At 35.0% G+C, this 12,057-nt stretch overlaps 1 protein-coding gene across 1 annotated transcript; it reads left to right on the forward strand.

Annotated features, from left to right (window-relative positions):
• Nucleotides 1–2,476: 2,476 nt before the first annotated feature.
• On the forward strand, nucleotides 2,477–2,824 carry LOC104825433. Its single transcript, XM_010557760.1, has one exon. The coding sequence runs from the start codon at nucleotides 2,477–2,479 to the stop codon at nucleotides 2,822–2,824; it is 348 nt and encodes a 115-aa protein (XP_010556062.1).
• Nucleotides 2,825–12,057: the final 9,233 nt, after the last annotated feature.

Consider the following 12,057-nt stretch of genomic DNA (forward strand, 5'->3'; position numbering starts at 1 on the left):
TTAAAACTAAAAATTATACGATCACATGGTACTATTATATTTTTTTATTAAAATATAATATTTTAAAAATAATATCGAATCATAACACTAAACAAAATCATCACCAATATATATATTATTATTTTTATAATTTTTAATAAGGGTATTTTAGTCTTTTTGTCTAAATGTCGGAAACTGCTACCAAAACACAAATTGAAAGTTGCGATTAGAAAACATAAATTTGGTTGTGGTTATGGATAGTTGCGGTTCAACCCGTCAATTTTTTAATCACCTCCAACGCCATAAATCGCAACCGCTCTGATTGCGATTAATGATGGTGCAACCAGTCGCCCCCATACAATGATGAGATGTATACACACATATGTCCTATATGTAAAGAGATATGCGATTACATCAAATTAAAATTTCTGGTATTATAGAAGAATGTATAAATAGGAGTTGTGGATGACCAATATTTCTTATACCCGGAAGTCGAATCATTAGGCATTGTAATTGTAAACAACGTCTACAACATTCAATTCATAGCATTAGATGGAGATGTTAGGGAACGGGAATAAAAGAAACTCCCCAATAATAAATGCCATAAGAGCTAACAAGACCTTAAAGGGATTATTAATACAGATCAGTAATTGTTTGCATATAAATACCGTTGCTACTTCAATTTCCATATCAAGAAAAACAAAAGCTTAACACATTGAGCCGAATAATCAAATCCAACCATATTTGGAGAAGATGACAAAACTCAGCATCAAGATTGCTATGTACTTTGCTGTTATAGGCATGGTATATGCATCTGTGTCTGTCTTTGCAATAGAAGAAGGGGAAACAAAGAAGTTTTGGGATGACTGTCTCACGAAAATGTCTCCAAAATGTACCTTGGATATAGTCGAAGAGATTTTTTGAAACGGGAGCGTCTCCGATGTTTGTTGTCGCGAACTTATCCAAGAGGGAAAGCTTTGTCATGACACTCTAATCAAATATATGGCAGATAGACCAAGTTTCTTCGCCCGTGAACCCGAATATTTGACAAAGAAAATGCTTTATGCACTCGTTGTGTGTCTGTCAAAACAACCGTTTAATAGAAATGTAAATAAAAATACCACTTCAACTAAACGAATTATATTTTTTTTCACTTTTCACAACATAGCTAACTCTTTAATCCTCGTACTTATTTTTTCATAATATGAAATACATCCTTCGAAAACAAAACCTTCTAAATCCTCATATGCTCCAACAAATAACGTGAATTCTAGAGCCACAAATAGCGTTTTTTTTTTATAAAAATTTTTGGAACAAATAAATAAAAGATTCAACTATCAACGAGTGTTAAAACTCGTATCTTCATATGCTTCGGATACCCGTGAGGTGCGGCGAGGGCTAAGGTACCTCAATGGCTTCGAGTTGATTGCGAGCCATTTCCCAACATATTCGTCTTTTTTTTAAAAAAAAATCTATTGCAATTTAAGTAATTGATTTTCCAAAATACATAAATTTAAATTCAGAATTTTGTGATGTCGAATTAGTGAAATATTAATTTCACGGAATTAAATATTTTTATCATTTTATTTTAATGTTCACCATTTAATCACCAATAGTTACCCGTTTTAAATAATAGATATGCCACACAAAATTGCTAGAAAATGACATAACTAGCATCCCGGAAACAAAATAAAAATAATAACTCAAAATACAATAATATTAAATGACATAATTAAACCATTTTATTCTTATTATGGTAAAAACAATTAATTATAATATGGCAAAACCCAACAGTTGGTGGTCCAGTGGCTGAAAGGTGACAAAGTCATCTTCAAGGTCCTGGGTTCGATTCCACTGGTGGGGAGGGATGTAATTTCTGGATTAAAATGGTCCATATACAAAGGCTGGTCCCGGGCCTAGGGTGGATGTAGTCGGGTCGAAGACCCGAGGAACCATCCTGGTTATCAAAAAAAAAAATTATAATATGGCAAATGGATTTAGCTTATGTTTATTTACACATAAACCATCAAATTAATTTTATTTTTACTTTTTTTTTTGGGTTTAGAATGACTATGCAATTGCTTTCAACATGATATGTTCAAATTGAAGATGAAGCAGTTAACACTTAACAAGAATACGACAGAGAGACCCGGAAATACATTACATATAGTTTTGTATTACCATTTTTAAAAGTAATCACATTGTGAATCAACACAACACGTAAGTTTTGGAAGTCCATTTATTTAAAATGTCTTCCATCACTAGACATGACAATTATGAACAACTTTAACAACATTCACATCATTGAATTGGATGGAGATGTTAGAAACACAAAGGAACTTCCGAATTAATAAATGTCTATAAGAGTTACAAAAAATGTTATAGTTGCATTGTTGTATATAAATACCACTCCTAAGCTTCAATTTCCAGATCAAGAAAAAACACAAAACATAACATATTAGAGTAAATTAATCAAATCCATACACATTCAACAAAGATGACAAAACTCAACATCAAGATCGTTGTGGCCTTGACTATTGTAGTTATGGTATATGGATCTTTGCCCGCCTTTGCTATTGAAGGAGGAGAAGCGAAGCAGTTTTGGGATAAATGTCTCACCAAAATGTCTCCAAAGTGTACGTTGGATATAGTTGAAGAGATTTTCTGGAACGGGACAGTCTCCGATATTTGCTGTCGCGAGCTTGTCGAAGAAGGGAAGCTCTGCCATGACACTCTGATCAAATACATGGCCGATAGACCAAGTTTCATTGCACGTGAACCCGAATATTTGGCAAAAAAAGACGTTTTATGGGCTCGTTGTGTATCGGTCAAAACAACTGTTTAATAAAAGTTTATTTCGAAATAAAAATGTGACTATATAAAATTATGTTTTTTACTTAACGTTTCGCAACACATCTAACTCTATAATCCTCTACTTTATTGTTTTGTAATACGAACACGTCGTTGGAAACAAGCCTTCTAAATCCATTTGTCATTTTGGGCAAACTATCTAGATTTTTTTTAGATGGTGGTTCCACTTCTTTCACATGAAGATTTTATCTACTAGAATTCTTTATTATTTGAAGAAAACGTAGAAATTGGAGAATATACATTAAACATGTTCAAAATTGTGAACATAAATAAATCATTCTCCGTAATATTCCGTAATATATATGTATATATATATATATATATATATATATCTGGTTAGAGAAACACAACTTTTTGTTTATTTTCGGGGATTGCAATGATTAAAGCCAATTATTCAAGTGAAATAAGCTTTCATACGTAGAATCACAAAACACACTACGTCCAAATTACAGTTAAGGTCGGTTTTGAATTGAACATGACCATAAATATATATTCGTTTGACCTTTAAGAACATGCTGGAAAGTTATAAAACTTAGCACTAATTTCTCACAACCTAAATGCCAAATCCTAATTATGAGCATACATGCCTATTCAAGTACGTGTACAACATAGTCTTGTTTGTCATAGAGATATAATAATATAATAATAGACATGTTATTACATCAAATTATTTTTTTTTGTATCATTGCAACATGTAAGTTATGAACATTAATTATGACAGGAGAAGGTATAAAAAGGAGTTGTGGTTAGCCAACATTTATTTTATGGGGAAGTCGAATGAATAAAAACAACTTCTATCACTAGATATGATAATTGTAAACAACGTTTACAACATTCAATTCATCGAATAATGGAAATGTTAGAGAACACAAACAAAAAAAGAAACTCCCAATAATAAATGTCGTAAGAGTTAACAATACCTTAATGCATCATTAATGGAGTTTACTTACCCTTTACACTTGCTTGTATATAAATATGTATCACTCTTACTTCGATTGTCAGATCAAGAAAAAAAAAACACAACATAGTTGGGGCAAATCAATCAAATCCAAACACATTTGGCTAAGATGACAAAACTCAATATCAAGATCGTTGTGGCCTTGGTTGTTGTAGTTGTGGTATATGGATCGGTGTCCTCCTTTGCTATTGAAGAAGGGGAAGCGAAACAGGTTTGGGATAATTGTCTCACCAAAATGTCTCCAAAGTGTACATTGGATATAGTCGAAGAGATTTTCTGGAATGGGACAGTCTCCAATATTTGTTGTCGCGAACTTGTTCAAGAGGGAAAACTTTGTCATGACACTCTAATCAAATACATGGCTGATAGACCAAGTTTCATTGCCCGTGAACCTGAATATCTAGCAAAGAAAGATGCTTTGTGGACTCGATGTGTGTCGGTTAAAACAACCGTTTAAATATAAATGTATTCTCAAAATAAAGATATCGCTTTCACGTTAAAAAAATATTATTTTCTTTATGATTTACGTTATATTTACCTATTTAGTCGTCTATTTTATTTCTTATGATATCAGCACGTTTTAATAAGACGCAAACTCTCGAAATTATATTCAGTCGATCTGTAAATAGACTTTCTGAATCTTCTTACGATGATGTTATATACATAGACCCAAAACATATTCATGAGGTATGGAAAAGAAAGAACGAGCAAAGAAGTTGGGGGCCAAGTCTTAACTACATGTTTTGTATTTAATCCCACCTCAAAGCTCTCGTAGGTATTATGCATGGTTATGAAAAAATTTAAATATTAAAAAAAATGTAAACTAATATGGTTACAAATTAAAAGTTAAAAGTCTTAGTGAACAAAAACTTATCTATTAGATGTAAGAAAAACAAAATATACTGCCATAAGAAACATGGTGTTGTAGACTTATTACATAGTGCAATGAGAAACAACTTACCGTGGTTGTTGTTTAGAATTGAAACAATCATGTTATGTTTTTACTATTTTTACTCTTGAAGAAATTACACTGTATTAGTCTCGAGACAAAGCATGATTCTAACTTTTCTCGTCACGGTCTCGACGAAGATAACGCCTTTTAGCTTGTACAATCGAACCGTAACTTTTTTGGAAAAATTAAATTTCACCACTTTGGGATCCAACAAAAAAACATATCTGCTCTTGGCCCCAATATTAGTTTGGACTTCGGTTATATGTGATGTAATAAAAGAGGTTGACGAAGAATATGCAAAAGTAACGGTGTTTTGGGTTTCAATGTAAATTCCAACCAAGTCTGTATCGGACAACATAAATTAGTACGGAGTCGACTTTATGAATTACCTAAAGTTAGTCGGATGTTTTTTTTTTCGTTGGATTCCCTCGTCAACTTTATTTTCAAACAAGTTATGGCTTCATTGTATAAAAGGCATTCATCTTGATCTAGATGATTACGGCAAAAGTTGAAATTGCGTTTCGGGACTATATATATAGAGAGAGGATTGAGGAGGTTTATTTTCAAAGGATGTGTTCATATTACAAAAAGTAAGTAGAGGATTATAGAGTTAGGTATGTTGTGAAACGTGAAGAAAAAAACACAATTTGTTTAGTCGAAATCACGTTTTTTTTATTGCGAAATAGATTTATATTAGACGGTCGTTTTGACCGACATACAACGAGTCCACAAAGCATCTTTCTTTTCCAAATACTCGGGTTCACGGACAATAAAACTTGGTCTATCTGCCATGTATTTTATTAGGGGGAAATAGCTCGAATACTCTTTGACTGCTATTTCTACTTCTAAGGATACCCTCCAAACAAAAAATTAAAAAAAAAAACAGATTGAACATAACAAAAGACAATAAAACCCTCGTAAAATAATGTAAAGACAAAAAAACCTTCTTATTTTTCTATTTAAAAATTCAAATTAAAAAAAAAAGTAAAAATATATTTATTATCTTCTATTTCCTCTCAACCTCTTCTCTCTCTCTCCTAACTTTCGCCATTTTTGTTCTCTCTCTAAAAATTTACAGATTCTCATCGTTAAATCCCGATTTCTCTTAAAAAAATTATTTTCTTTTTAAATCTCCATCTAGATTTGAGATTCAAAGAACAAGAAACGATGAAGCGAAGAACGTGACTCAATTTCGTTATCATCTTCGATCGAGAATGAGATTCGCATGTAGATTACGGCGTTAGACGAACATATGGTAGGTTAAACGAACACTTCTTTTTAGATTTGTTGGATTTTGAAATCTATTGTTGTCGGGTTGAAGCGTAATTTCGGGATTTGATCGATAAAAACTTAGGGTTTTGGGTTTTTGAAATTTTGGGGATTTTGAAATAGACTATTTTGGGTTTGAAATCAAATAATCAATCGTGAAGTGAAATGGTTAAAACTGAGTTAAATGAGTCCGTTGACATGATCGTATGATCGCATGGTCACAAGGTCACATGGTCACACGATCACACGATCACACGATCACATGGTCACATGGTCACACAGTCACACGGTCACATGATCACACAGTCACACGGTCACATGGTCACACGGTCACACGGTCACATGGTCACATGATTTATTATAATAATATGGAGTTATATATATTTTCTTTCAGGGAATAAAAAGTATACTACATATAGGAATGAATGAAGAAATTCTTTTTTTTTTTTATCTGGATGAGTATGAAGGAAGTACAAATCTAACGGTTATCTCTTTGGTGTAATATCTAGACTTGAATTCGGAAAACATATGATGAAAAAAGATTCGTGAAATGAAAACTTGTTCCAGAAAATCTATAAAGATGAAAAAAAAAGAGTAAATTCTGATTAAAAAAAAAGGAGTAGACGATGAGAGAGAAGAATGAGAAATACCACAAGAGCAACAACAACAATAATAACAATAAAAGTTGGCAATTCATGATAGATTATGATAGTTCACCGAAAAAATAATTTTGAACTGCCTTTTTTTATGTTTGAACCCTAATGATAAACTCCTTTTTCTTTATTTGTTTGAACCCTAACTATGAACCTTTGATTTTTTGTAGTTGTTTAATATATTTCAACTTGTTTATGGAGATAAAAAAATTAGGTTGAAATATTTAGAGAAAAAGATTTGGATTTAAGTATTTTGAACCCTAACTATGACTTTCTTATGTTTGTTTGGTAGTATCCTAAATTATAAATATTTATTTTTGGTTTTTATTTATTAAAAATCTGAACTTATTTATGTTTTTGGAAAAAAAATTGGTTTAAAATTGTTGTAGGAAAAATTTTGAGGTTAAAATGTTAGAGGAAAAAAATATATGGTTGAATAAAAAATAGACCCCACAAAAAAATCTATATTTTTTAGATGTTTTTATGTGAAAGTGGAGCCATCAAAATATATTGAATTCAAAGTGATCCCCACCCAAAATTATATTGAATTAATAAAAAATTATGTTTATTTGGATTTTATTCATAAAAAATCCGAATTTTTGAATGTTTTTTACACAATATTGTGGGTTGAAAATGTTGTAGGTGAAAATTTGGGGTTAAAAATTGAGAGGAAAACAAATATAGGGTTAAGAGAGAAATTATATAGGGTTGAATATTCAAATTGGGCCCCACATTAAAAGCAACAAATGGACATAATGATTATGGGCCCCACGAAACACAAAAATCTAGAGAAATTCTGACTAGTTCTTCGTGTGGACCCCACAACATATTTCGGTCACAATGGGTCACAGTCAGTCACAACCGGTCACAACCTTCAATCCATGCGATTTTTGTCAATTTAATCACTCTACAACGTTACACATCACTCATAAGCCTATTCTATATTGTTTCGAACATTAAAATATGGTTTTTACGATTTTTGTGTTTGAAAGTTGTTCTTTCCAAATGTGTTCATATATGTTCTATAGTATTTTATTAGTACTTTTGATAAATTTGGTACATTTCTTCTACAAACTCCTTAAAATATTTTAAATTTTTCTCACACTCACTATATATTTGATATATAGACTATGATAAACCACTCTCAAACTTAAAAATTTAATTTTGGTTAATATTTATCAACACATTTCGGTCACGGGTCACACTCGGTCACAATGGTCACACAGTACAAAATTGAACTTCGGTCACATGGTCACATGCCGGTCACAATGGGTCACAACATTGACTCGTGTGAGTCAATTTATTTAGTGTGTATCACGAGTCAAATATATACGAAAATTCATCTTCAATAATATAATATTATTATGGTACAAACACAATATTATATAAAGGTTTTAACACTACATTGTATAAATACATTATAACATTATTAACCACAATTCTTTGACATTATTATACAAAGATTTTATAACACATTATAATATAAATACACCATATAATTATTATACAAATTTATGGTGTCTCTTTCTTCACTCCAATTTAGTCATTCTCTTTGACATTGCTAATACTTCATTCACAACAATTGGAGACCGGATACACAGTTTTTTTAATTAGCAAGATGTTATGTCTCCCGCATATAATATGGAGAACATAAGTCTGGTATAATATTGGTTTTACCAACCTTTTGAATTGTTGCGACTGTGTGATTGCATGTGTTCTACTACTTCAAGATCCCAATCATTACCACCATCATCATCATCATGGTCCCCATCACATTCAGTCCTCGTAACTTCTCTAAATCCATTTGAATGTTCATTGTAATAAATATGTATAAAGTACGTTTCGCATTCCGCTTATCTTATCCCGTAGATAAATATGAATGTGTTTGTCACATATATCCATGTGACCATTATTAACAATCTGAATATTCTGATAATGTTACCGTGTGACCATGTGACTATGTGATCATGTGACCCTGTGACCATGTGACCCTGTGACCGTGTGATCCATGTGACCTTGTGACTTTTATGACCCATGTAAACTATTATCTAATGAGTTGTGACCCATGTAACCCATAACCCATGTCTATTATGACACGTATGATTGTTGTGACCCGTGAACGATGCTTATAATAATCTTTGTGACCCATATGTTCATTCTAACCATTATGCCAAATAACTTGTGTGATCTGTGACTCGAAGATACTCTAAAAATACTTAAATTATGACTATACATACTAAAACGACAGAACTTAGCAAACAACAAAAAATACATGAAAAAAGTATAAGAACCATCAATCTTCATGAAAAATATTGGGATTTTGATCGTAGTTTATCTATTCCCAATTTTCTGTGTGATTTTACACAAATTTTGTTCTGATTTTATCGGATTTTGAAAAGAAAAAAGTCAATTACAGAGGAGAGAGAAACCAATGAGGAGAGAGAAAGCTTGGAGAGAGAAATCGACGGAGAGAGAGAAAACCTAGATTTTAGGAGAGAGAATGTAGATTTTAATTAAAAAAATAAATATAAATTAATATTGTAAGGGTATTTTAGTAAAACTATATTTGAGAGGGTATTTTAGAAGTGAATTTTTTTTTTAAAAGAAAGGAGGGTAGGTGGAGAAGTGCTTTTAGCACATTGAGGGTAAAACAGATAAGGCCCCTTTTATTAGAGTGTCATGGCAGAGCTTTCCCTCTTGAACTAGTTCGCGACAGCAAACATCGGAAATGGTTCCGTTCTAGAAAATCTCTTCGACTATATCCAATGTATACTTTGGAGACATTTTTGTGAGGCATTCTGTCAGAGTGAAACCGACGGCCAAAGAGAAGAATTCGTGTGTTATTGATCACAGAAGCCATGTATATGTACAACTCGATCACAAACCGAAACCTAGTAAATCTAGGGAAATCAGAAGAAGATACAATCAAAACAGGCAACTAACAAGATTGCCAAATATATACAATATACGAAACCGATATTCTCGGTCAATACCCCCCTCAAGTTGGTGAGTGCATATCCCGTAGACCCCACTTGCCGATGAACCAATTAAATTCCTTCTTCCCCAAAGCTTTGGTGAAGATGTCCGCTAATTGCTCCTGTGTGGAAACGTGTTGTGTGATGATGTTCCCATGATCGAGATGATGACGCAGAAAATGACAGTCCACCTCAATATGATTAGTACACTCGTGATAGACATCGTTGGAGGCAATATGTAAAGCCGATTGACTGTCACAAAAGAGCATCATCGGGTTCGAGTGATCAACAAACAAGCTGGCGAGAACACTCTTGATCCAGAGCAGTTCACACGTAGCAACCCGCATAGCCCGATACTCGGACTCGGCTGAGGAAAAAGATGGAGTCTGTTGCTTCTTGGTCTTCCACGAAATGGGAGACGCGCCGAGCTGAATGAACCAACCAGATAATGATTTCCGAGTGAGAGGGCAACCTGCGTAATCCGCATCGCACCATCCACGTAACTGTAAGTCACAGTCCGTGCGAAACAGAATACCACGACCGGGATCTCTCTTCAAGAATCGGACAACATGAAGGGCGGCTTCCCAGTGAGCTTGGCGTGGCAGCTGCATAAACTGGGACAGAATGTGAACGGAATAAGACAATTCCGGCCGAGTGACAATGAGATAGATAAGTCGCCCGACCAAACGTCTGTATTTGCCAGGATCTTCAAGCAGAGGGCTGTCGGTCAAAGAGAGCTGATGATTCCGGCCAGGGGAAAGTCAGCGGGTTATCCAGCAAACACGCAGCGAATACTACGAGACGCAAATTTGTCACCCCGATGATCTTTGTTATGGGCATAACAAAGACAACCCATCGTTCGAAGATGACTATAATCCGGGGAGCGGCCATATATAAGCTCAAAAGGTGTCTTTCCGTGCAATATCTTCGAGGGAGTACGATTGATCAAAAACCCCGCGGTTAAGATACAATCGCCCCAAAAATCGATCGGAAGATATAATTATTATACAAATTTATGGTGTCTCTTTCTTGTTCACATCTGCCATTTTGTTGAGGAGTATCAACGCAAGACGTTTCGTATATAATTCCTTGAGAGGTGAATTCATTCCGGAGGCAGACAAATTCAGTACCGTTGTCGGTACGAATTGTGCATACTTTCTTATCGAATTGCCTTTCTACCAATGTAAGAAAATCCAACAAGTATCGAGAAACCTGACTTTTGTCAGTTAAAAGATACAACCAAACACCTCATGAAAAATCGTCGACGATAGTGAGAAAATATCGTGCACCGCAAAATGCCGGTGTACGGTATGGACCCCATAGATCGCAGTGAATGAGCTCAAAAACAGCAGGAGCTTTATTAGTACTCGGAGAGAAAGAATCACGCACATGTTTAGCGCGAAAACAAATGTCAGAAGCAGAAGAAACAATTGGTCTTGACATAGCTAACTCGGGTATTTGCTCTACAACTGACGGCGAAAGATGCCCCAACCGTCGATGCCACATATCAAAAGAATCTTTGTCACACGACCGCACAACAGCTGCAATCACAACAGACCAAAAGTTATAGAGCCCATCCCGAAGTTCACCCGCTCCAATCAGCATCCGCGTTACCCGGTCCTGAATGATGCACAATGTCTGAGTAAATTGAACAACACAATCGCAGTCAGCCAATAACTGTGATATGGAAATAAGTTGACGTGTAGTCCAGGCACATAGAACACATCGGAAAGTCGAAGACGAGGCGATAACGAGACAAAACCGGATTGTGTAGCTATAGATTGTCGTCCATCAGGTAGAATAATGGCACAAGGATCCATGTACGTCGGATGTTGGATCAAGTCTAAACAACCTGTCAAATGATGAGAAGCTCCAGTATCTAAAACCCAGGGAGCAGACAGAGACTTACCGGAGGAAGTCTCAGTGGCGCCGAATTGACCAGAATTGAGCAAGGTGACCAATGTCTTCCACTGCACGTCACTTAAACCGGTTGTAGGCGGTTTGTCGGAGGGAAGAGGAAGCAAGCTCGAAGACACAGTATGCGCATAATTCGCATGAACGGTACCTCGACCACGTATATTCGACTGCTGTCCACGACCTCGGCCAGAGCGGTTGCGGGGGCGATCACCCCACCACTCCGGAAAACCAAGAATCTGGAAGCACGAATCGACAACATGACCCGTACGACCACAATTGGAGCACACAACACCTTTGACTGGAGTTGGCGAACGAGCTTTCGGCACAGCATTAACAGAGAATGCCGCAACGTCCGAGAGAGCAGGTTGAGAAACAGAGTCCTTGGACTCTTCATCCTGAGAAACCACCATGTAAGCCTCCTCAACCGTCGGCAATGGTTGTCGAGAAAGCAAATTTGAACGAACAACGCCGTATTTGACGTCG

This window comes from Tarenaya hassleriana, unplaced genomic scaffold (assembly GCF_000463585.1).
Source record: "Tarenaya hassleriana unplaced genomic scaffold, ASM46358v1 Cleome1, whole genome shotgun sequence".
NCBI lineage: Eukaryota > Viridiplantae > Streptophyta > Magnoliopsida > Brassicales > Cleomaceae > Tarenaya > Tarenaya hassleriana.

Coding starts and splice junctions, on each gene's coding strand:
- LOC104825433 (XM_010557760.1), top strand. CDS start 2,477: ATGACAAAACTCAACATCAAGATCGTTGTGGCCTTGACTATTGTAGTT.